This window comes from Adiantum capillus-veneris, chromosome 23, assembly GCF_014529385.1.
Source record: "Adiantum capillus-veneris isolate H3 chromosome 23, ASM1452938v2, whole genome shotgun sequence".
Classification (NCBI taxonomy): domain Eukaryota; kingdom Viridiplantae; phylum Streptophyta; class Polypodiopsida; order Polypodiales; family Pteridaceae; genus Adiantum; species Adiantum capillus-veneris.
Genome location: NC_140953.1, coordinates 41,913,387 through 41,939,132, shown reverse-complemented (window position 1 = coordinate 41,939,132; position 25,746 = coordinate 41,913,387). Strand labels below are relative to the sequence as shown.

The following is a 25,746-nucleotide window of genomic DNA, read 5'->3' as shown; positions in this document are numbered from 1 at the left end:
TATCGATCTTGATGCATCTGTTTAAACACAATTTGGCAAGAATATAAAAGACTAAGACTAGAATTAAATTATAAGCTTGGCAAAGACAAAGAAATGAGGGCTCTTAGGCGTGCTCAATCCAAAAGTAACAAGTGCCAACTTTATGCTAGAGTGGCCTACAAAAGTGCGATGCCTAAGGCCCCTCCTACAAGAAATAAGGAGAAAGAAAATCTGTAGTACTAGCTCTCGAGAGTTCAATGCTTTCCTAAGGTATTAATAATGGAGGCCAAACACTACATTGACATTATTCCTAGAAGTTCATTTTTTTTGTTTTTTTAAATAGCAAAACTCACAATTGTGAGTGAATTATATTAATCAACCCAAATAGTTACAAGGTCTTGTCATGCTCGTGTTGAGCCATGACATCATCCAGGGCCCCAAGTTACATCGGCTAATAGGGCAGCTAGCCCAACCAACTTATCCATGATACATAAGGTTCATTATCATGTTCTTCTGAGAACTTTTAATAGCCAAGATTTTCCCCCGTCCTAGGCATGCCCTTTGCTAACAGCAAGGCACATGTAGTCCTAGGCCAATCCTTCGAATGTTGCTTGCGCCCGAGCGTCCATATTAGCACTTTGCTTTCTTGTATAATTTCAGCGAAGCTTGCCACCTCAAGACCTCCTTCAAACACACGCCGGTTCCTTGTCTGCCATACATTATGTAGGAAGAAGTACCTGACGATTTGAGTGCTGATGAGGATGGCAGGACCACTTAAATTCTTCCCTCCAGGGACAAGATCAGTCTTGTAAAACCCAATTTTCCATGTTCTTTGGACCCACTTGCATATCTTCCCTGCGAGGCCTTTGATAGTTGGGCAATCCATGAAGAGGTGGGCCAGATCTTCACTAGCCAACCTGCACCCCAAGCATCGATCTGACCCAATCCCTCTTTCCTGAATCTTCAACCCCGTCGGAAGAGCAGCCCAAATTACCTTCCATAAGAATACCTTCATGTGCTACGGAATCTTTGGCTTCCAAATGTTCTCCATTACTTGCTCCCACCTTTCCTCCAACCATTGTTTTTTCCATACCTTGTTGAGGGGGCTAGACGAATTCTTCTTATGCATCATTGTATGGTAGATGTCTTTAGGATGGGGTTTCCATAAGAGACTGCTTCCAGGCCATTTCCAGGCAAGAGTTGGAAAACTAGTTACCCAGTAGTTTAAAGTTCAAATCTTATCGTCTCCTTTAAAATGGAGGCCAAAAACTACTAGTTCAAAATTCTCCTCTCCTATTATTGTGCAAGGCAAACACGTGGCGCCGACATGGCATCTGTCCTAAGAAATTAGCAGCGCAGAAGGTCGAGGAGAGGAGGAGGAGGTTGACCACCATCACATGCAGCGCGTCTCTTGCAGAGAGATCATGGACTTTGAAGAGAATCTGCTTTCTAGGGCTACGGTGAACTATCTATTTCTAGGTCAGTATGAGACGTTCCGGGCTTCTGTAAAGACCTTGTGGAGGAAAAACCCTGCCATCGCCATAGCCATTTTGCAAGCAGTGATCAAGGAAGTGGGAGACATTAAAGGTGTTTCTTGGTCTAAGAGCATCTCGTCTCCTGCTCATGTTGCCTGGCTCGCCTTCTCACAGGTCTTGGAGCTTCAAGCATCCCTGCCATCTGAGAAGAGAGGGAGCTTGCTATGGGGTCTTGATTCCCGTTTGTTAAGACTCCAGCTGGAAGCTCTTTTCTTGCTGCATCAGATCATCAAGGCTATAGAATTAAAGGCCTTTTTGCTTGTATCCAAAAGCACATTGGCAGATGAACCCAGCTCTTTATCGTCATCCTCATTGGATGGGTTGCAGGCTGCTATAGGTGATCCTGAAATATCCTGCCTGCTGGACAACAGCTTTCAAAGGTGCGAAGGTTCAGCCCGGGAATATGATGACTCCATTTTACAGCAGTTTATTAGGAAGGGCCTACAGTCATTGAAGCTGATCTTTGATGGTTGGTTTGCTCAAACAAAATTGCATCTAGAATCAGGTAACAAACCTTACAATGCTGAATCAGCTGCTGATACGTTTGACGAGGAAACATCCCCATTGGCAGCTGAAAAAGAAAGCCTCTTGCAGAAACAGTCTCTACAGCAGGTTGTTCTGTGCGAACCTGAATTACTCAGCGCTCTTTGCTGCAACATTGTGAAGAGCAAACAGCTAGTCCAGCACACCCATGAGAAAGACAAGGGCTCAAGTGATTATATCAAGGCTCCTGGAGGTCCACCTTGTACATTAAATTCTGTTCTTCATCGGGATGTCCAGCAAGCCTTTTTGGAAATACTGCAGAAAAATTCAAGCTCAAAAGAGTGTTTGAGGCTTTTGCCTCTATTACAAACTGATTTCGGGGTCCCCAACGAGGTATACAAGTAAGTTTCGTTTGACACAACCCCGTGTGCGCCCCTCCCCCCCCCTCCCCCCCGCCAAAAAAAAATAAAAAAAATCCCCCTCCTTTCCTCCCGCCCTCCTCAAGCCTTGCAGGTTATTTCTAATCCATTGGTCTGAAGGCCCAAAATTTGTCATGCAGCACATCGTGCCCAAAACTGGAATGACCAGCTTGCAAATCACATGCCTATCATTTTATATGGTTCTTGCAAAAAGAAGAGCTCACAATTTGTTTTAAGAGGGGTTGGAAAGTCATTCATGTAGCATATCACTTTTTTTCTACTCTTTTACGTTGCTATTTTAAGGGTGGTTTGTGCAATGTAGCACACTGCTGCACACATAACTTGGGGGTAATAATCGGCAAGGCAGCCACAGATAAAAAAGGCCCCCAAAACCAAGAAAGGTGCCCCTCTTTCCCTCTCTCTAGGCGCCCTCTTCCCCCCTAATCCTTTCGGACCTGCCCCTATAAAAGCAATGTAGCACCCTCAATTCTGGGGTCAACTAGAGAGTTGCAAGAGGAAAAAGCTAGGCGTGAGAAGATTCCACATGCTGCTGCAGATTTCTGCTGCCAAGACCATGCCATCAACAACTTCTATGGCTGCCCCAAGTGCACCAGACCTCGCCGAGACCAAGTCATCGTGAAAAAGTGCCCTCGGAGGTTGCTTCCATCGCAACAAGCTGCTGTTTTTTTCTGTTTTCAGCCCATAAATATCATAGACTACCAGAAGGAAACCCGAGCCTAGTTATCTGCCTAGCTCTCGTGAACCTCTCTCTGCTTTTGAATACAGAATCATGATGCCCAGCTCAAGGGCTATCCATCTGTATGTACAATTGTGTGGTTTCATGCGCGATTGCCGAGGCAAGAGCGTCTTGCATAGGTATTGGATTAGCTAATTGCTAATCCCCCGCAAGTACAGGTTGGTTCGGAGACATTTCACGCAAGAAATCTTGTCCGAATCAAAGGGCAAGTAGCCCTAGAGATGCGGGAGCTCGAGGGCTTGCTACGGATGCGATCGGCTTGTGAAACGGAGCTTGAAACAGTAAATTACAGCCTGCTATGTATTTTTGCAATTTTGGGACCCTTGTTGATCCTAAATAGCCCCAAGAGCTTTGGGGAAGCTAGGGGATCGCCGTACAAGTGTTTGGGTGCATTTTCGGGGCGAAAAACAGAGAATTCAGCGTGTTGTCATTTCTCGCCAGGTTTAGGAAAGTGCTCCAATGGGCTGGGAAAGTCACCTATGTCATGTGGATTTTGTCTGTGAAGCCTCCTACTGTGGTTATACTACCAAAATTGGGCTAGAATAGGCTATTTTCAGCCCAATAAAAGTGGGATAGCTATGCTACCGAAATTGGGCTAGAATACAGCCCAATAAAAGTGGGACAGCTGGTAGGAACTTACAGATTTCTCCAAAGTTCAATTGGATAAAGAAATACCGAAATGGACACCAAGGCGATGTCACTGTCTGCTTGGAAGCACGCTAGCTGCCAAGCCGTGGTTTGTTTGAAGTGTAATTTCCAGTCTCAAGTTTATTCGTGAAGTTCCATTGTGTCGTAAAGTTCAAGTAAAGTCAAACAATGTAAAGATCACGTGAAAGCTAAAAGTCTACTGTCCTTTAGCGAGCCTATGGGCCTGTTTCACGGTGTGGTCTAAATTCCCTGCTTTGAGTTGAGTCAAGGTCTCAATACTGCAGCCCATGGTGCTGTAGAGGCAGTCAATCATATAGGCCTGCTCACATACTCGGCGGAGGGCAGAAAGCTCAGCCCACGTTGCGGGTAGTAGAGGCGGGTACTGGGCGAACACATGGGTGCTGGTAGGGACATGCAGTCAAAAGGCGGTTGGAGGGATGCGCAGTCAAAAGGCGGTTGAGCGTGTTGCACGTTGAGGCCCCCAGCTACGTGATCATGCGGGCGGAAATCAGTCGGCACGGGTTCGAACACAGGTCATGTAAGTGAATTTCTTAAGAGGTCACATAACTTAATTTTTTTTAAAGAGGACCTGATTTTACTAAGGTGACTGCCCACAATTTGAATATAGTGTGAATTGGCTACTTTATAAAAATGAACCATTTAAATAGGCCACTGTTTTTAACCAAGAGGGTGTCCGGTCAGCGTTTAATGAAGTGTGAAGTGCCCGCTTTATTAAAAAATGACGAAATATCCGGCCACCGACCAGACTTCCCGTTATGAGCTGTCTTATTTGTGCGAAGCTCCTCGAGAAACTTCCTTCATCTTTTGCGGTAGTTAAACCTCAACACGCCTCTCTCTATACATGGATGCCACCGTGGGAGGATGAGACGCAAACCTCTATGTATCTCTGTCTCCCACCACCCTTCTACTTCTCTAAATAATTTGGGTGTCTCCCAAGATAGCTATCACTACATACTTCGGTATATCTCTACCGATTCGACATGGGGTCACACGATGCTTCTCCGCACGAGAGTGATGACGCTAGCACGCATCAACCCATGGAGGAGACGTAGTCTCCTCTCGACTCCACACACGCATGAGCATCGTTTGGACGGCTCTCCTACCCATCTCCCTCTTTACACTCATGTCCCGTTTTTGCTTGTGATCACGCGTCTATTGTCTCTTCAAACTTGTCCGGCCCCAGACTTGCAGAATTTGAAGTGACTGCCATTAGCACTTGATGGGCGAAATGAACAACCTTCTCAAGCCTATGCGCAATGGGCCGCAATACGCACTTGGCGGACGACTTGGATATATTTTTGATCACTCGATGACGCTTTTATTGTGCCAAAGGTTACGAGTGAATGTTGTTACACGTTGAGGATGGACGAGAAGCCCTTGGACGCTTACACACTTGATTTCCAAGACCTTGACGAAGGTTTTGGCGATTCTGTAAGCTCTTTTGTAGATAATATGCATATTTGGATTGCAATCACATACGCACTTCGTATTGCGCAATCTCGTGGTCTTCTTTACGTTACATTTGTACCTTTACGAAGAACCCGTGATGACACGATTGGGGATCCTCCCCATTGTATCACCACTTCACCAAAGACTACAATCTTCACAACTTTAGTAGCGTACACTAGTCACCGAAACATAGTAGAAGCAATTTCCAACCACATTGGCCACTTCCGTAGCGCGCACGGATTGTCTGGAGCAGGCAATGGTATGTTTCTACAACAATGTCTATCTCCATGCATCTTATTTCATACCGGTCGATGCTCAAGTGGTCCCGTGAGTAATACCATGTTTGGCCTACATGCATGATAGTCACGGTATTATTGGACCATGGCTCTACTTATGAGTTTGATTTCTTCTCATGTGGTACATAATTTCGCGTTCGACATGCGGTTTGCTGATCACCTTAAGATGATCCGTTAGACAGAGCATGGCGACTGAGACTAATGGACTAAGCTTGTGTTGCTGTTCGATCTATGACTTTAGTACTATTTAGAAGTCATATCGACTGTCACAAACGAGAGTGCATAGCAATATAAAATACATTCGGATAAATAGGATTTATCACTTATTACTGAAGCCAGAGGATATAGAGAGAAATAGATAGAGAGAGAGATAGAGAGTGAGAAGATCCACACAGTACTAGGACCAGAAGATGGGCTGGTCCCCCCCCGTAATAGTATCTTTATTACTGAGGAGAAGTCTATACAAGCACTTGAACCGAACGTATTACCACGTTCGTTCTAGAATAAGACTTGATGGTTCCCCGAAGCCTCAGCTTCCGATTCCTAGGGCAAAACCCTATTCCAAGGAACTTCCGATCCTTATTCCAAATCCTTGAGAACCAAGGTTCTCGCCTCTGGGTCTCACCTTCCAGACTCAGGGCATGACATCCCTGCAACTCTCTTTTCCAACTCTGTTTCCAAAGTCCTCTTCTCGCAGAACAACCTCTGCTTTCCCGGACGCGAAGTCCTTACTTGGGAATCTCAACTTCCGGATCACAACTCAAGAGACTACCTCTCTCCGATCCATGGATCTACTTCCCAAACTTGGGTACGAAACCCTTGGGCTGATCTGGCTCTAGTTCCTCAGAGCGCTTTTCTCTTGCAGAGGCTCATGCCTTCCTCTGCTCCTACTCCCTCACGAAGAGGAAGTACACCTGCGATCAAATACTTAGAGATCATAACATGAAAATCATACCTTCAAAGTCGCGACGCTCGTAACGCAACTCGGTTCTCGAAAAAGCAATTCCCCGGAAGAGATCTCTACGTAGAAAATCCTCTCTTCCAATCCTACACACAAAAGAGGTGTGTTCTCGGGTTCCTTCTTGTAAATCAGCCCCGTCTACGACGTTTATGGGCTGAAAACAAGAAAAGCAGGAGCTTGTCGCGATGGAAACACGCTTCGTAGGCACTTCTTCGTGAGGGAACTCGCGCTCTGGGTCTTGGCGACTTCGGGTACACTTGGGACAGTCATGGACATCACCGGCAAACGTCTTCTCTGCGGGTGAACTCTGCAGCAGCATCTCCTCCTTGCAAAAACTGATCCTCCCTTCTGAGTGAGGGCATGTGATGCTTTTCTAGCTCTTGGCCACGGCACGAATAGCAAAGCATTCGTTGCTCGGGTAGAGTCGACTTCCGCGCTATGGGCTTACTATTTTCTTCGTGTTTGATGGTGTGTATCTTGTGGTCGAGAAATTCCTTTCCTCCGCGACCGTTGTATTTGACATGTTTCCATTGCTGGGTTTCCACCGTTTTGTGGATTAGCTCTTGCTCCTACGATAATGCTTTTATCTGGTAGTCATCTTGGTCCTCGGCAACCTTCGAGGTTCGCTCGATAGAGGATGACAAGATAGTTTGTGGCTTTGGTGTGCATCTCCCACGGGTAGACTGCTAGAGAGAGAGTGCAAAACACATATTTAAAGGCCTTAGGCCTTACTATAAGAGAGAGAGAGAGAGCCCGCAACATATGTTTGGATGGGCCTTAGGCCCATCCAAAAGCAGTTACATGAAAAGCAACGAGTTTAAAAGCATCTGGGTCCAAAAAGCAACTGCCCTCAAGGGCATTCCGTATAGCGTTGCCACGTGGCTGATGTTAGCGCAAAACGCGGAAATTCTGTATAGCGTGCCACGTCATTAGCCTTCACGCAAAATTTGGGTGTATGACTGTGTCCTGCTTTGTTTTGTTGGAATTAGGGTTGCAGGGAAACGCACACAGCTTGGAGAAGACGAAGGAAGCTCAAGGTACACAACAGAGTGTACTACTTAGTGCAATGGAAAGATGGATAGCCCTAGAGTGATGGGAGTATATACAATGCACGGGGGGGAAAAAACCTCCTAAAGAGGGAAAAAATGCCCCGGCGGTCCTAGTGTGTTCACACATCACTACCACATGTATATGGTAAAAAATCCACTCTGGGAGTGATGCGGTGAACGAGGACTGGCACGAAGAGTGAAGGGAAGTAACATGCCCTGAGGACAGGATCGGTCAACAAAGGGAAGCAAGCCCAAAGCTTTGCGGAAAGCTTCGAACTTCTCACGAGACAATGCCTTTGTGAAAAGATTTGCAAGGTTGTCTTGTGCTGGCACATAAGCCAAGGTGATCTCTCCTGCTAAGAGCCTCTCCCTGACATAGTGGTAATGCACCTCAATGTGCTTTGTGCGAGCATGAAAAACTGGGTTCCTGGCAACCGCCAATGCGCTCTGACTGTCAGTGTAGATGATGTTGGCAATGTCTCATCCAACACCCAAATCAGCCATAAGGCGTCTGAGCCATACACACTCAACCGTAGCTGTGAAGATTGCCCTGTACTCGGGAATAAGGGTTGCAGGGAAATGCACACAGTGTAAGGATTCTAGGTGCTAATCCTTAATTAAGTACTTAAACTCATAATTAAGACTTAAGAAACTTGAACTGAACTCAGAAACAAGACTCAGAAGACTTTGTGTTTGATTGATTGAATGTGTGATACAAGGGCTCCTTATATAGGAGACGAATAGACAGAAATGAAAAGACATGTCTCCTGGTGAAGAGACATGACTTTAGATGTAAAGACACATCCTTTCGGCGAAGAGCTACAACCATTGGGCGAAGAGTCGCACCCATAGAGGGAAGGGGTGTGACTAGTCGTTGAAGGAGTGTGGCTTTTGGCGAAGAGGCACATCTCTTGGGCGAAGGGGTGTGACCATCCAAGCGCAGGGGTCCTCCTTGGCATGGCACTTTGCGTATCTGCAACTAGGAGTAGATGTATTGTTGTTAACATAGTCACAATCGTGACATTCCCTCCATTTAAAATGAGAGCTCGTGTCAAAGAAATGACTTCTGATGCTGATAGAACTCTGGAAAAGCATTGAATCTTCGAAATCTTCAGTCTTTGATTTATCAGAAACCTTTATCTTGAACCTTTGCTTCTTGCGAAACCTTTTTGCTTTGACTGCTAAATCCCATGTCATTGCATTATTCAAAGACTTTTTAGAGGAATCTGGCTTAATCAGGTTGACTGCAACAAGAGATTGATCTTCAAAATTCTTCATGCGATGTAAGATTTCTGGTTCAAAATCTTCCAGTAACTGCGAAATATTTGGGGAAGAGGAAATCTTCTCAAGGTACTCTTCAGATGGGGTAACTTCAACTTTAGCAATCACTGGAGAGGATTTTGGCTTGAGGCTGTAATCATCTTCCAATAATGAATCCCAAAATTCTTCAAAATCATCTTCAGAAACTGTCACTTCATGACTTGCAATTGGCATATCATCATCCAACAAAGAATCAAAGAAAGCATAGTCGTCTTCAGACTTAGAATCTACAACTATCTCCGTATCTTTGCCTGGTAACGAAGTATCGCTTGGAAAAACTTGTTGCTTGAAATCATCTTTGTCTTCATCAATTGATTGAGGAGAAGTTAATGAATTAAAAAATTCATCAATAATAATATCTGCATCTGCATCGGAAATCATATTCTCTTCATAATTCACTGTATCATGTCGCTTGACTTGTACACGTGAGGCTTGAATCACTCGTTCCGCATGAGAAAGCCTGTGTAAAGTCAATTCACGTCCATCTTTGAACAAATTGATAGTATGTCCTCGAAAGCTAATTGCTGAATCATATTGGAATAACCAATGCTGGCCAAGAATAATGTCGTAATAAGATAAAGGCATGACTTCGAAATCCAATTGATTTGCATAAGTTTGAATATCTAACTGCAACTGTCGAACTGTTTGATCACAAGTCAAAATTGATCCATCTCTAATTCCACATCATATAAGTGAGTTGTCATTTGAGTTGGTAAACCAAGCTGTTGAACTATCGGAGTACTGACGAAATTATTAGAACATCCGCTGTCCACCAAAACATTGATGGAACGACAATTGATAGTTCCAAGAAGGCTCAAAACTTGCTTTGAGAGAGGCTCCAAAACTGAAGAATTGCACTGAGCATGCTTCATAAGAATAGTCGTATCCTCTGAGACACGAATCGTATTGACCACTGATTTTCCTTTATCCTTAGCAGAATCTGGTTGTTCAATATTCGATGATGTTTCCGCGTTGGAGTTTTTTACGAATTAGACGGATGTGGTTTCGTTGGACATTGATACCATCTATGGTCACCACCGCAAATTGTACATAATCCTTCCTTCTTTGAAGTCAAAGATCCATTTGACGAAGAGCCTTGCTGAGTATTGGAATGCGGATCTTGAGAAAGATCACGTCCTTAACCATGATCAAGTGGAGGAACATTTGAAGAAGATCTGCTTTGAGATTGTGGATCTTGAGAATAGAACCTTGAAGCTGAATAAGGTTGCATTGCTTGTTATCTGAACTGAGACTGATGTTGTTGACTTTGGCAATAGCCGTCTCTGCGATCGCGCTGTGAAAAGCGAGCACTGTTTGAAGATCTGTCACCAAGGAGAAAATCCTGTGTAGGGCGCCGATTATCGCTAAGACGCTCCACATAGGCAATTGCAGCATCCAAGGTGGTAGGTTATATTTGTGCAGATCGTCCTTCAGGTTGGGTTCGAGTTTGTCGATAAAGCTGTGAAGTTTATCAGAAGGACTAAGGGTCTCTATCTCCAGAGTTAGCCTTTGGAACTCTGTGATGTATGCGGCAAAGGAACCTGTCTGGCTCAGGCGGCGAAGAGAGGATCGGGCATGAAAATCCGCATTGGCAGGTTTGAACGCCTTGTGAATAGCACGCCGGAATTTATCCCAAGAAGGTGTGTTTACCATCAGCAACCCGTCGTTGCCACCAAAGAAATGCTGTGTCCTTGAGTAGAGAACTAGCAAGTGCAACTTTTTTACTCTCGACCAAGTCCGTGCTGGACAAGTAGACCTCCATTTTGAATAGCCATTGGTCCAACACGCGCTTGTCGCGGCCACCAGTGTATGGTTCCGGCAATTTAACATCAAGCTTCTTCTTCTGTTCAGCATTAAAATTTTGTAAAGTAATTGAAGTTCGCGATTGTCTACCTCTTCAGTTGGATCTGGTTCGTTTGGTTCGTCCATTGAAGCTTCGGAAGAAGGTGTTGAAGATGCTGCATGTGTAGTCCGAGAAGTAGCACGACGACTTCAAGAAGTGTTTTGCATCTGCATCTCATCCAAGCGAGTGTGAAGTGATGCGAGACTTATGGAAAGTGTGGCCATCTGCTCCTTGATAAGAGTAAGGGCATTGTCAGATTGACCTCCGTCCTGAGAATTCGTCATGGTTACGTATCAAAGGGAACTCGAGTAAGTGCAGGTTTGGGTTCGGGAACAGGTCCTAGGACGGGTGCTTCGTGAGCGGAAAATCTATCTGGAATAAGTTCGCGCTCTGGAGTTCGGGAATTTCGCAAGGTTCAAGAGTTCAGGAGAGTAGACCGGCGATGGAATTTCCGCGGGAAAGTCCGGAACAAGAATTGGTTCGGGAATAGATGCTGGTACAGGTTCTGGCAGAATAGGATTTTCAGGCAGAATATCTTCAGGTAGTTTGTATACATAAGTCAGGTACGGAACTGACACATCATAGGTCTCATTGGCCATGTGTGTGAGGCTTGCACGTGTTCGAAAATTGTGCGCAACACACAGGCAGCTTTGGAGAATAATTGAACGTAGAGATTGTGCTCGGTGGTCTTTTTTTTTTTTGTTTTTAAACGTGGCCTTTGGGTAAATAATCCCAAGTTACCCCCTTGTGGTCGGCCACCCAATTTGGGCGGACAACTGTACTTTAAAGTAAATCTCCAGCGATCGTAAAATTCCAGCCATGCTTACGTTATGTTGTAATTTTTTTTAATAAGTCACCTCTTTTGGCCGGTCACCCCAAATTTGGGGCGGGTTGGTCACTTATAATAATTTATAAGGCTTGTAAAGTCAGCCAGCCAGCGTAAAAACACATCAGCGTAAGAGCTCTTGCAGTGTTAAAACCCAGCCAGCATGGAATATTTAGCCAGCGCAAGCAAATTCAGTAGCGTAACTTGCAGCCAGCGCTAAGTGAAACGGCAGCCAATTGTAAAGTCAGAAAGCCCAGCCAGCGCGTAGAAAATAAAGTCCAGCCAGTGTGGCTGCTGCTTGGGAAAATTTGCTGCCCCTTGGTGACGTGCCACTTGGGAGAGGGTGCGATGCAAATTGACTCCGGCGAAAGGGTGCAATTCAGTCAGCTTTTCAGAATTTCCGCCAAAGGGTACTCAGATGAATAGGTACACACTGGAGCTTGAAAAGGCACAATCTTTCGCATTGACCCATGCAGCATCACGAGCATGACCGGTACGCTTCCACACAGCCATGCTGTTGTCTCTTGTCTTATGTAGTATGTATAATACTAGAACATAAGTAAATTTGGGCTACCTCATACCTAGATGTCTGTGTACCACCACCTTTCTTTTGCTTCCATGCAACTCCAAGAAGGGCGGTGAGGGTGAGAGGCTCACAACCTTCGGGTCTCGGGAAAAAATTTGCTCTGATACCACTGTAAGGATTCTAGGTGCTAATTTTTAATAAAGTGCTTAAACTCATGAATAAGACTTAAGAAACTTGAACTGAACTCATAAACAAGACTCAGAAGACTCTGTGTTTGATTGATTGAATGTGTGATACAAGGGCTCCTTATATAGGAGACGAATAGACACAAATGAAAAGACAGGTCTCATCGTGAAGGGACATGACTTTAGATGTAAAGACACATCCTTTCGGCGAAGAGCTGCAACCATTGGGCGAAGAGTCGCACCTGTAGAGGGAAGGGGTGTGACCACTCGTCGAAGGAGTGTGGCTTTTGGCGAAGAGGCACGTCTCTTGGGCGAAGGGGTGTGACCATCCAAGTGCAAGGGTCCTCCTTGGCATGGCACTTCGCGTATCTGCAACTAGGAGTAGATGTATTGCTGTTAACATAGTCACAATCGTGACACAGCTTGGAGAAGATGAAGGAAGCTCAAGGCACATAACAGAGAGTGTATTACTTAGTGTGCAATGGAAAGATGGATAGCCCTAGAGTGATGGGAGTATATACAATGTACGGGGAAAAAGACCTCCTAAAGAGGGAAAAAATGCCCCAGCGGTCCTAGTGTGTTCACACACATCACTACCACATGTATATGGTAACAAATCTCCCGTGGGAGTGATGTGGTGAACGAGGGCTGGCACGAAGAGAAGGGAAGTGCCATGCCCTGAGGACAGGATCAATTCACAAAGGGGAGCAAGCCCAAAGCTTTGCGGAAAGCTTCGAACTTCTCACGAGACAATGCCTTTGTGAAAAGATCTGCAAGGTTGTCCTGTGTTGGCACATAAGCCAAGCTGATCTCTCCTGCTGAGAGCCTCTCCCTGACATAGTGGTAATGCACCTCAATGTGCTTTGTGCGAGCATGAAAAACTGAGTTCCTCGCAACTGCCAATGCGCTCTGACTGTCAGTGTAAATGATGTTGGCAATGTCTTGTCCAACACCCAAATCAGCCATAAGGCGTCTGAGCCACACACATTCAACTGTAGCTGTGAAGGCTGCCGTGTACTCAGCCTCACAACTGGAAGTGGCCACAATCAATTGCTTCTTGCTCAACCATGAAATACATGAGCTGCCAAGCATGAAAAAAAAAAACACTTTTGGACACTCCCGTGTCAATAATAACCAGCCCAATCTGAGTCCGAAAAAGCATGTAAATCTGGCGGCAATGATCCCCCCTTGGGATAAAACAAGCCAAGATGCAAAGTGCCACTCAAGTAGCGAAAAATCCTCTTGACTGCCTGCCAGTGCTTAGACCCTGGGAGTGGCCACAATTGGTTGCTTAGACCCTGGAAGTGGCCACAATCGGTTGCTTCTTGCTCAACCATGAAATACATGAACTGCCAAGCATGAAACAAAAACCACTTGTGGACGCTCGTGTGTCATAAACCAGCCCAATCTGAGTCCGAAAAAGCATGTAAATCTGGTGGCAATGATCCCCCCTTGGGATAAAACAAGCCAAGATGCAAAGTGTCACTCAAGTAGCAAAAAATCCTCTTGACTGCCTGCCAATGCTTAGACCCTGGGCTATGCATAAATCTGCTGACTCGTGAGACTGCAAACTGAATATCCGGCCTCGTGTTGCATACATAAATGAGGCAACCAACAACAGTTTGGTAAAGAGTGACATCAACAAGATCACCAGCATTATGTAGACTCAACTTCAAACGTGTTTCCATTGGAGTGGCAATAGGTTTGCAATCCTCAAGTCCAAACTTACATAGCAATGTCTATATGTAAACTTTTCTGACACAAGGCAATGCCACCATCACACTGCTTAAATCGTATGCCCAAGTAATGATGCAACAGCCCCAAATCTTTTATCTTGAAAGTAGCATTCAAATCAGCCTTAAATTCAGCAATATGTGCCTCATTGGGACCAATGATCTGCAAATCATCCACATAAAGAACAACAATGAGAAGTACATCGCCCTCACGCTTGACATACAATGTGCTTTCTGTTGGACTATTACGAAAGTCTTGTTTGACCAAATGAGTGTCAGCTTTCTCATACCAAGCACGAGGAGATTGCTTCAACCCATACAAAGCCTTCTTACATCTGCAAACTTTGTCCTCTTGTCCTTTCTTCACAAAACCGCGAGGTTGCGTTACATAGACTTCCTCAAAAATTTCACCATTCAAGAAAGTAGTAACAATATCGGATTGATGTACATCCCAACCAAAATGAGCTGCCAAGGCAAGTAGAAAATGAACAGTAGTCATACGATAAGTGGGAGCAAAGGTTTCTTCATAATCTATGCCTTTCTGCTGCGCATAGCCTTTTGCAACAAGTTGAGCGTTATGGCAATCAACCTCACCATCCGGCTTGCATTTCAACTTGTAAACCCACTTTGTACCAATGGCCTTTTTGCCAGGAGGCAAATCACATAAAGTCCATGTGTCATTTTCTGTAAGTGTATCATATTCTGATTGCATGGCAGCCATCCAATGTTCTGAATGCTGTGCTTCATCAAAAGATAGAGGTTCCTCTATATCACATAAGCTAGACATAGCCAAAGCATAACAATCTGATGCATAAGAGGCATGGCGAGAACTTGGACGAGTATGACTAGACAAAGGTGCATCCAATTTACTGTCATGCAAAGTGTTCACCAGCCATTTTGGCATACCTCTAGCCTGCTCATTTTCAGCCCTTTCCTCATCAAGTACATCATGTACATCTGCATTAGCAATAGGCTGATCTGTAACATTTTCAGAAACCCCCATAGGCTGTACATTTGTATCATTTGAATTTACATTCGAACTTCCTTCACTGAAAAGAGGCAATAAACTGTCATAAATGTCCTGTGAGCTTACATTACTATCTCTAGTGCATGATAGCAAAGGCTCGATAGAATCTTCCACAAACACAACATCACGTGAGACCAAAATATGCTTTGTATGTGGATGGTACAACCTGTAACCTTTGCTTTCAGATCTATAACCAACAAAAATACATTTGACAACCTTATTGAAACGAACACAGGGAGTGGATCTCCCAGCTACACAGACCGCTTACAGACACGCGTATGGCGAACCACCCGACCATAGCCACCATTCGGTAGCTCTTCCGTGCTGGGGCTAGCGTCCGAGGACGTAGGCGTGCACCTGTAAGACCGAGCGTCCCATACCACCCGGCCTCACCTTCTCGAGGTGACCTTGCACACTCCTAGCCTCGCGGGCTAACCACTCACACTTTGCCAGTGGGGGTCGATAACTGCAAATGAGGCCTTGGCCTTCTTTTTATAATAATTACCGGCCATATTGGCCGTGTTCACACTACATCCGCTCGGACACTCGACGCCCATCCCGACGGCGTCTGGGCTGGATCCCCTCTCCTATGAGCGGGACATAACATACTTCCCCCCTTAAGGACCATTGATGTTCTCATCAATGAAGTGGGGATACTGAGCTTTTAGAGCTCTAACTGGTTCCCAAGTAGCAAACCTTTCAGATTGACCATTCCATTTAATTAAGTACTCGTCATAAGCCTTTTGGCGCGAATGACGGGTACGATGATCTAAAACTGCCTCTGGTTCCCGAGGAATATACTCAGTTTGCATATCTTGCCATACATTTCCTCGATAGGCACGACAACGTCGGCTTTGCCTAATTTTACTTTAAGGCGGCTGACATGAAACACTGGATGTACACTAACATCTGAAGGAAGAGCCAGTTTATAGGCAACTTGGCCAATTTTCTTTGTGATCAAGAATGGACCACAATATCTAGCTGAAAACTTATAATGCTTTCCCTTTCGCATAGTCTTGGAATCCTTGGGTATCTTCAGATAGACCCGTTGTCCCTTTTGATTAGCATAAGTAGTGACTCGATCACGAGCCGTTCTTATACTATCTTTAGTGTAGCGCGGCGGATAATGTGTCGTCCTCTCTACTGTGGGTGGTCCTCAATGCAATTTGCGTGACAATCTCACTCAAACAACCGAACAGAAAAGGAAACCATAGACATCAACAGAGCTCACAAAGACACAACAGCAGACCAGAACATATGACTCGACTACGTCAACGACTGATACAGACTTTGGCGTGGCAGCACACTCAGCTCCAACCCGGGACTCACAGGTACAATGGGGGTGTCGAGGCTCAGATGTGCAGGGATGGTGAAGACGTGCTCTGTGTAAAGACCCACTCTAAACGACTACGTACAAAGATCAAAGGTGAAGAAGATGATAACATCACCAACCGCTACTACTCATATGTACCTCCATAAAGAGCCACCAACGGCTCATAAATGTCAGCCATGTGGTGACCTGGCCACGAGGTCCACTAGACCACCGTCGGTACCCTGCCATGTGTCACTCCCCAGAGGTCCGTCCAATGTCCGTCCAATGTGAACGAGCCTAGACCAACTGTCCTAACTGTGTCCTGTGAAAGTGACATTGTAGCCTGCTACAGGTTGCCCGCCACATATGAGTTGGGAGTTGGGAAAGGGAGAAGAGGTAGCAGACCATGATGAGCAAGGTAAGGGCCAAGGACAGAACGAACTATCATTAGCAAGATAATTATCAAGAGTAAGGAATTCGTCAAGCAGGCTGGGCTCTGTGAAGGGAGTTCGCCAGACCCAGAGCAGAGCTTCGTTCTGGTCGTAGCAGCAGACATCTCTGAGGCTGATGTTTGAAGGGTGGTGAACTCTTGTGGTCGAGATTTCTTACTGCTTCTATGCTTCTTCATAGGCTCAAGTGGCTCATTGGGTTTAGTTACCGTGGAAACATTAGAAGAGGGTGTACCTTCATGCAAAGAGTGAATAGAGACTCCATAACAAGGCATAGATTTGGTAGCCTCTAACCACTCCAACAGATCTTCATCTGACCCTTCAGGTGTAGTAGGCTGTTCTTGTTCAGGTTTGGTTTCCATTGACAAAGAAACTTGGTGCACCACGGGATCCATACCACCTTCTAAGAGAATGGGTTGCATCGAGGAGCCAGAAGTATGTATCCACATTGCGTCGTTTCCCCAATCATGAAGTGCTTTAGTGTCGCAGCCATGGTCTTCCAATGAGCAAAGGAAATCCGCCCTCAACCTGGGGAAGACGAACCACAACAAAATCCAAGTTAAAAGTAAAGTCTTGTACCTGTAGAGGCACATTGTCCACTATGCCCACTGGGTAGACTGTCCGCTGGTCGGCCAATGTGACTGTGAAGGGAGCAGGGCGAGTAGGTTGTAGACCTAGAGCTAACATAGTGAACTCGGGCATCAGGTTGATGCCAGATCCACCATCCACTATCACTCCTGAGAATTGTCGACCCAAAACGGACGCTGTCAGGCGAGGGCTTCTATAATCAGTGAGTGGAGCAGTAGGATTGGCTATCATATAGGACTCTGACGGTCGCACTGGGAGGTGCCCGCCACTAGGACCTGCTCCATGGTAAAGTGACTGAATAACTGCAAGGGTGTCACTTTTGAAACTCTCATCTAGCCGCAACATGTCATAGAGGGACACTTGTTGGAAAGTGTTCTTCAAGATTGTCTCTGCTGTATGCTTCGCTTTTTCTACCTGTTGTTGTTCCTCTGGTACTTTGATCTTCTGTAGATCGGAAACTGCTTCCAAGAAAGCTTCATCAATATCTGAGAGCAAAGATTTGGATTCTTTCATGGCACTAGGGGATGGCTTGTTAACAGCTGCAGTCAGGGTATCCACGGGTGTGACGATGTGTGGGGGAGTTGAACTTGATGGAATGCTAAGACCGAGAGCGGCTCTCTGGCCCGGGTGAGGACGCCTGATGGCTCCTTTGCCAACTGCGGCGGCTCAAAATTTGAGGGGTAACCACGTGGGTAGAAGGGGGCAGCTGAGAAACAGTGCTAACCGCTATCAAATTGAGCTTGGGAAAGGCAAACTCAGTTTGGCTTTGACTTGGGTTCGAAGCCGTAGATGCACGAATTTTAGGGCAATCCTTACTATAGTGATCCTTCATATCAGGGCAATGACGACAGGGAGGAGACCCTTCGGGCAGAGGGCATTTGCTTTGGTAATGACCATATTCCCCGCATCTGTAGCACAAAATGGGCCGATTCATTGGACGAGTCGAAGGATGAGGTGGTCCTTGCTCCATGGAGTTGGAGGTGGAGGTGGAGGCATAGAAGCTGTGAGGTGGTGAGGGGGCATGGGTATGATAAAAGCTATGAGAGGGAAAAGTGCTCTGCATACCTTGCATAGGAGGGGCTGTCAGCAAAGGTGGCATATGGTGTGGATGGCCACAGGGAGAAACCATGTTGGATGCAGGTGCTGGCCCTTGTTGAAGAGAAGGACCAAGACTTTGCTGTAGTACTCGCAATCCCTTGAGGTAGTAACAATCCTTATCCTCATGTCCAGATTTTTCACAGAAGTGGCAGTAAACCCGAAGGGGGCATTCTTGTGGAGGGTGCCCTGGAGAGCGGCATGAGCTACACCAAACCGTAGCCTTAGTCTCTTGCTGACACTTGAGCTCTTCTAGCTCGCGTCTAATTTGTTCCAATGCCTCATGATGTGGAGGCTTCTCTTGTCTAAGAGAGAAGGACCTCTCCTCTTGAAGAGCTCGCTGTAACTTTAGGGCTTCCAGTTCCCTACGTAAAGAAGTTAAAGGATCAGAAGGACTTTCCAAAAACACAGAGGGGGTCTCTACGTGAGGGGGGTTGGTGAACAGCTTCCTAGCCCCCTCTATCCTCGTAGCAGCTGCGATGAACTCTTCCAGAGTGGCGTCGGGTCGGAGACTCTCGTAGTTTTTGCTGAGAATTTTTGGGAAGCGCCTTCTCTACCCACTTCTTAACCATAAATTCACCTGGTTGCTGGGGAAGCTTGGCAACCAGAGACTTGGTTTTCGTCATAAGTTCTGCAAAAGTCTCCTCTGGCTGGAGCACCATGTTGGCTAACTCATCCAACACCTTCTCTTGGTAGTCACCGGGCCTGAAAGCTACACAGAATTGTTGCCTTAAGACTGCCCAGGTTGCAAAAATGGTTCTCTGCAAACTGGCTGTACCATTTGTCTGCTAAGCCATCCAAGGTGGATGGAAAGAGTACCAAATAAGCATCTTCCCTGTTAAGACCACGACCCCTACAAAGAGATACAAACCTCCTTGCATGGTTGTCAGCATCTTCTGAAGAGAGACCTTTGAATGTAGGGAACTTGATGTTTACCTTAGCCAAAACGCTAGCCAATGGCTCCATGACCCCTTGCTGAGCTTGTTGCTCGGTAGCCTGCTGTAGCAGAATAGGAGAGAGCTTCACTGGAGAAGGTGATCTGGAACATGTGGAACCGGAGGGAGGAATGGGTGATGCCGTATGTGGAGGTATGGGTGATGAGGTTGATGGACTTCTAACAGGTTCCAAGGGTCGTCTTCTGTTGTAGTACTTCAGAGGACTCAGGAGGGCGCTTTGACGCTCGACTGACCGCCTTGTATGGGTCATGCAGCGACCACCAAACCAACCAAGCTTTGGGCAAGAAAACCTTGAAGTGGCTGAAGACTGGTCTAGACTCTACTAGACCAGGCAGGTGACTAGATCGGGCTGGACCAGGGACGAGGAGGACTAGACCAGGGTCTAGACCAGGCAAGTGACTAGACCAGGCTGGACCAGGGACAAGGAGGACTAGACCAGGGTCGAGGAGGTCTAGACCAGAGACGAGGGCAGGTTGGACCAGGGAGAGATGGCTAGGGGAAGAGAGTACTAGAATAGTTGGACCCAGGGAGAGGAGAGCAGTGCAAGGCAAGGTCGGTGAAGCTAGCCAAGGCAGGCGAAGCTAGATAGACCCAACTAGCTTCAAGATTTGCACCTCATAGAGTGAGATTTCAGTTGAGATCCCATCGTGGTCGCCAAAATGAGAGCACCTGTAGCGCGGATAATGTGTCGTGCTCTCTACTGTGGGTGGTCCTCAGTGCAATGTGCGTGACAATCTCACTCAAACAACCGAACAGAAAAGGAAACCATAGACATCAACAGAGCTCACAAAGACACAACAGCAGACCAGAACATATGACTCGACTACCTCGACGACTGATACAGACTCTGGCGTGGCAGCACACTCAGCTCCAGCCCAGGACTCATAGGTACAATGGGGGTGTCGAGGCTCAGATGTGCAGGGATGGTGAAGACGTGCTCTGTGTAAAGACCCACTCTAAACGACTACGTACAAAGATCAAAGGTGAAGAAGATGATAACATCACCAACCGCTACTACTCATATGTACCACCATAAAGAGCCACCAACGGCTCATAAATGTCAGCCATGTGGTGACCTGGCCACGAGGTCCACTAGACCACCGTCGGTACCCTGCCACGTGTCACTCCCCAGAGGTCCGTCCAATGTCCGTCCAGTGTGAACCAGCCTAGACCAACTGTCCTAATGTGTCTTGTGAAAGTGACACTGTAGCCTGCTACATTTAGCCAATTTGAGCATTTCTTGCAGGTCATACAAGAAATCACGAGCTTGGTGTTCCTTGACTTTCTCTAAGCCAATAGCAATTGGGGATTTAAGCTCAAATCCATACATCAGCATGAAGGGGCTAAATCCAGTAGCAGAATGCTTGCTACTATTATAGGCAAACTCTAATTGTGGAAGATACCTTTCCCAATCAGATTGCGTGTGAGAGACATAGGCTCTCAACATGTCCTCTAACGCCTGATTCATCCTCTCTGTTTGTCCGTCGGACTCAGGATGGTCAGAAGACGACATACTCAACTTCGTATGAAGATGAGCAAACACATCTCGCCAGAATCGGCCAGTGAACTTAGTATCTCGATTCCCTGATGATATCCTCTGGGAGACCATACAGCTTATAAAGCTGATCGACAAACAAAACCGCCAAGTCATGGCTTTTTACTGTCGACTTCGTTGGTATAAACTTCGCCATTTTTGTGAGTCTCTCGACCACAACCCAAATAGCGTCATTGCCCCGACTAGTATTTGGCAAACCAACGATAACGTCCATGGAAATACTCTGCCACTTGGCATTTGGGATTTCCAATGGATATAGCAGGCCAGCTTTCCTAAGGTGCTTTGCCTTATTTACCTGACATGTCAGTGTCTATTGAGAACTGGTTTATGGCTTATGTCTGATTTTGTAGGCGTAATCGAGGGCGATTACAATTCTTTCAAGAAGGGGGTATGTCACAAAATGATGACGTGGCAGTACTGCCCGAACACACACAGCAGCAGATGACATGGTAGACTATATGGACGGTCCGAAAATCGCCTTGACATGCTGATGATGTGGCAGCTGTACGGATGCCTGCAATTCGCGTTGACATGCTTGCGTGGCAGTTGTAGGAATTCCGTAATTTGATTTGGCTGCTTTTTGCCAGTTTTTGAGGACTAGTTGCTTTTGGGACAATTTGCTTTTGAGTTTAACTGCTTTTGGGGCTTTGCTTTTGGCAGCCCTTTGTAAGAATAAAAGAAACCCAAGGGCCTCATTTTGTGGGGCATTTGGACGTAGAGTCTGAGAGCCGAGGACCCGTTGGAGTTGTAACTTTGATCAAGCGTTAATATAAAAGAAATACTGAAAGGGGCGCCAAACTTTGGGGCCAATACCTCTGGGCACGGGACTATTCCGGGCCGTGTCGTCTCGAATTGAACTATGATTTTAAAGTTGTGAAGTATTTGAAGTGATTATCGCGTGTGTCGTGTTGGATTCTCTGCTTGGGGTGCCGAAGCCTGTGACAATGTGTATACCATAGTGGTTATGTGTTACCCTATGGGATACAAGCGTATTAGTGTCGACACAGTAGACGCTAGTCATAGTTGTTCAATCGAGCGTCTAATGGAGAGCATGTGGAGGTGTGCCTTGCCTTGTTTTCTTCTTGGACATGGACATATGAGCCTCTTTTCAGATGTCATGTAGCAACCCCACTGGTGTGCACTCAGACTTGGAGCTGAGGGGGGTGTTAAGAGTTTGCCACCTCTGGCTGGTTCTAGCGGAGCTGCTAGTGCTCCAGTATATCTTGCTCCGGTATATCTAAGGGGCTGATCGTAGGGAGGGCTGTTTTGTTGAGTATCTTGATGTGGAGTGGAGTATCTTAGAAGATGGTGGTCATTGGTTGTCTGGAGAAATGCCTTTGATGGCCAAGAGCAGTATCTCAGAGGATGGTGGTCACTGGATGTTTGGACTAATGCCTCGATGCCATGCTTGTGGCCGTACAACGTGTGATTGTCTAACTCAGCTTGTGACCAATGCCTCGATGCCATGCTTGTGCCCCCCCCCCCTTCTTTTCCCCCTCTCGTAGTGATGGCTGGCAGCGGGCTCCATGATTGTATACCTTCCTAGAGCAGCATCATCCCATTGGACCTGCGACACAACCACAATTCCATTGGGTACCCGTACTGGATTCTCTAGTCACGACTCACTCATTGATGTGGCGCATGAGGTGTATCTGTTCCAGGTGGCCTTGCAGCAATGCTGTAGTCATTCCTCATGAATGATACAAAAGTTTTATCCATCGTTCTAGGATGGCTTAAAGGTGTATGATGCTCTATATCACCTCCCTAGAGACATCCAGAATAGTCCCTCTTCTTGTGAATCCACTACGTTACCAACATTTGAAATGCGCACACATTTAAACGAAGTAGATTCGATAAACTTAGAACTGTGCAGAAATAGTAAATAGCAACACATAGCCATAAAGAAGCCCTCACTCCCTAAATATATGACATAAAACTAGGAGATGACCCTAACAAGGAATGATTTCTTTCTCTACAGCAAGGATTCTTCTCGGGGTTGGGGAAGGGATGTAAGATGGATTGTTGACAAGTGATAAGAAAATGTAGGATGCTGCTCTCTTCCTTGCTGTATATGAAAATATGGTTCATGCTAAAATTTAGAGGCAGTGTGCGGACACCTGGCATTACCAGTTCTCTTTAGATGTATGGGCTTTTTGGGAGGAGTTCAAGCATTTAATGATCTTTGTCAGACAAAGCAGTCCTTTAGTCACTGGCTTCCATATGAAGAGGTTTCTGGCAAAGTGCATCTATGGCTAACAGTTTGTTCCATATTTCATTGACAGAGATGTTTTGTACGGGCTTGTGAAGAAGGCCATAAGTCGAGATCCTGGAGTGTTTAAGCATGGCAGCTCAAGGGTGTCAATCTTTGAACTGTATGAGGCCATTCAAGCCTCTGGAAGTGCTCATCTGGTGTGTGCAATTGAGGTGAGGACATGTACAGAACATCCAGAGATACAGTAGCACATTGTGTTGGTTTGAAATCTTTGGCAAATGTTTTATTTTTCAAATCCAATTGCAGTCGGCACAGGATTCCTTGTTACATGAAGACAGAGAATCTGATAAAGCACCCACAGAACCAGCTCTTCCTCCACCTTTACAATATCTCCATCAATCTTTCAGGCATCTGAGGGAAGAAGATATTGTCGTGTCTAAGGATGATGGATTGAATGAAGATGCCGTACTGCGCTATGGCTTGAGGCAACTTTTCCATTATTCTCGAACCACTGGAACACACATGTTCGATACAGTGATGGGTGCAACGCTTTCTTCAATAAAGATGCAACAATTTCAGAAAGCAGTTGATGTAAGCTTTTTTATGTATTCATCCTTGGCTGCAAATTAATTATCTATAATTATGCATGTTGGGTTTGTGCAGATTCTTGCTGTTTTTCCTAGATTAACATCCTTAGCCGCTGTTATTGGCTGGGATTTACTAGCTGGGAACACAGCAGCCCGTCGCTTAATGTTGGAACACATGTGGGCTTGTAAATCAGCCGACTCTTCTTTATATATCAAACATGGGGATCAGGTATAGCTATGTTAAGGTAGTTAGCAATGTATCGATTAATTTCTCTTTACCTTTCTCCATACTTTTTGAGCAAATTGAACTGCATCGTGGATGATTTTTTGTGAATTGACAGAAATTCTACTTGGAAAATATTCATTTTTCATATTTTATTTCAACCTTTGCGCATACCATTGTCCCATCTTTTAGGAGCTGATGGCTTAAACTGGTCATTCTGCAGCCTAGTGACTTAGCTAACAACTAGACTGCTCTCTTGAATTTTCTGGTGTGCTGTTTCTATGCTAATACATATGATTTGCATGTCATTTGGTGAATTCACATGCCAAACTTTTCTGGTTATGAACTCTTTGCAGTTTTGAGAGTCGTACTCTGTAATAAGGGTGTCAATTCTTTTATTCTTTTGCGTTATTTGAATAGTTTTCTATTTTTTTAATGCACAATTGTAATCAAGAACATTAAGCTACAATTAGCATGTTAGTTTATCTAATTATTTTGTCACGGGGTTTTAGTGGCCAGATAATTTTTGTACAATAGGTATGAGTTTAGTCTCCACCTCTCTTATAGTTTGGCTATGCAAAAGATCTGCATCCTATCTTGAAGTACCACATAATGAGATGCTGAACTGGATGCAGATGCTTGTGGAGGCACATGTAACCAGAAAGCCAATGGTGGGGCGGTAAATCCACAGCAGACACACGAACATAACTGAAAATAGATAACACTTCAACTTGAAAACATTTTGTAGTCGAGACAGGAAGTGGCGACTTCTAGATGCACTAGCCCCAAAGTCTGGCGCCCCTTTCGGTACTTCTCTTTGTATTGATAAGGTCACATTGTACAACTGCCGGGGAGTTAGTCTGCAACTGTGCAACCATGCAGCTTTGCAAGGCACTTATTTATAGGTACTGAAGCGCTAAAACAAGAGCTAGACCCCCTGAAAAGCATCCGGCCACATCAGCAGTTTGGCCTATCTCTCGCTTTTGTTCAAGTCGTGGCCTGACGCATCATGACTTTGTGACACATGTACCCCCCCCCCCCCCCCCCCCCCCCTCCCCCCAAAAAAAAAAAAAAAAAAAGGAACCGTTCTTCTCCTTAAAACAAGGGAGAGTGATCGCCTTTGATCACACCTGCAAAATAGTTAGTGGACAAAGAAATAGCTCATTACAAATTGACTCTATGCATACATGCATTTGACGGCTCAAACCATGCACTTAGCACGAAGTCAAGTCACCGAATGTCATAATCACATTCACATCACTATCCCCATCGAGGTCTTAGATATGAACTCTGATCATTATGACTTATTATCACATCCATACCGCGTTACTCTCAAAGAGATGTCCCGATGAACTAAATCTCGTCACTCCGGATTCACATCATTCAGACAAAATATTGCAGCCGTTTCATCTTTTACACATACTTACACAAAAACAACAATTGCAAGATACATGAATCGTTTACTTATTAAGGAATTCCTAGCCATATCCCAAGAATTATGGTCAACTTTTTATGTACATATCATAACGTCACTCAATGAAGTATTGTTAGCTGTCAGTACCCCAAAATTCCGAAGAGAAATTGGTTGACTCTATTCCCTTCTAGCTATCTGTGACAAAGGAGCGGATTGGTTTCCCTCGTGCAACACGCACTGCACAAGATTCAACTTTCTGATTGGAAGTGCAATTTGGGAATAGACGGAGGTAAACGAA

At 45.5% G+C, this 25,746-nt stretch overlaps 1 protein-coding gene across 2 annotated transcripts in view; it reads left to right on the top strand.

The window, feature by feature from the left end:
• Positions 1-1,268: 1,268 nt before the first annotated feature.
• The window catches only part of LOC147427699 (uncharacterized), a 78,645-nt gene continuing 54,167 nt past the window's right edge, over positions 1,269-25,746 (top strand). The window contains exons 1-4 of one of the 2 annotated variants that reach the window (XM_086497671.1): positions 1,269-2,398; positions 23,295-23,436; positions 23,531-23,815; positions 23,888-24,040. In XM_086497671.1, the coding sequence (XP_086353797.1) occupies positions 1,377-2,398; positions 23,295-23,436; positions 23,531-23,815; positions 23,888-24,040 (1,602 nt within the window). In that variant the 5' untranslated portion in view covers positions 1,269-1,376. The remainder of the gene's footprint in view (positions 2,399-23,294; positions 23,437-23,530; positions 23,816-23,887; positions 24,041-25,746) is intronic. The other variant, XM_086497672.1, reaches the window with a different exon arrangement.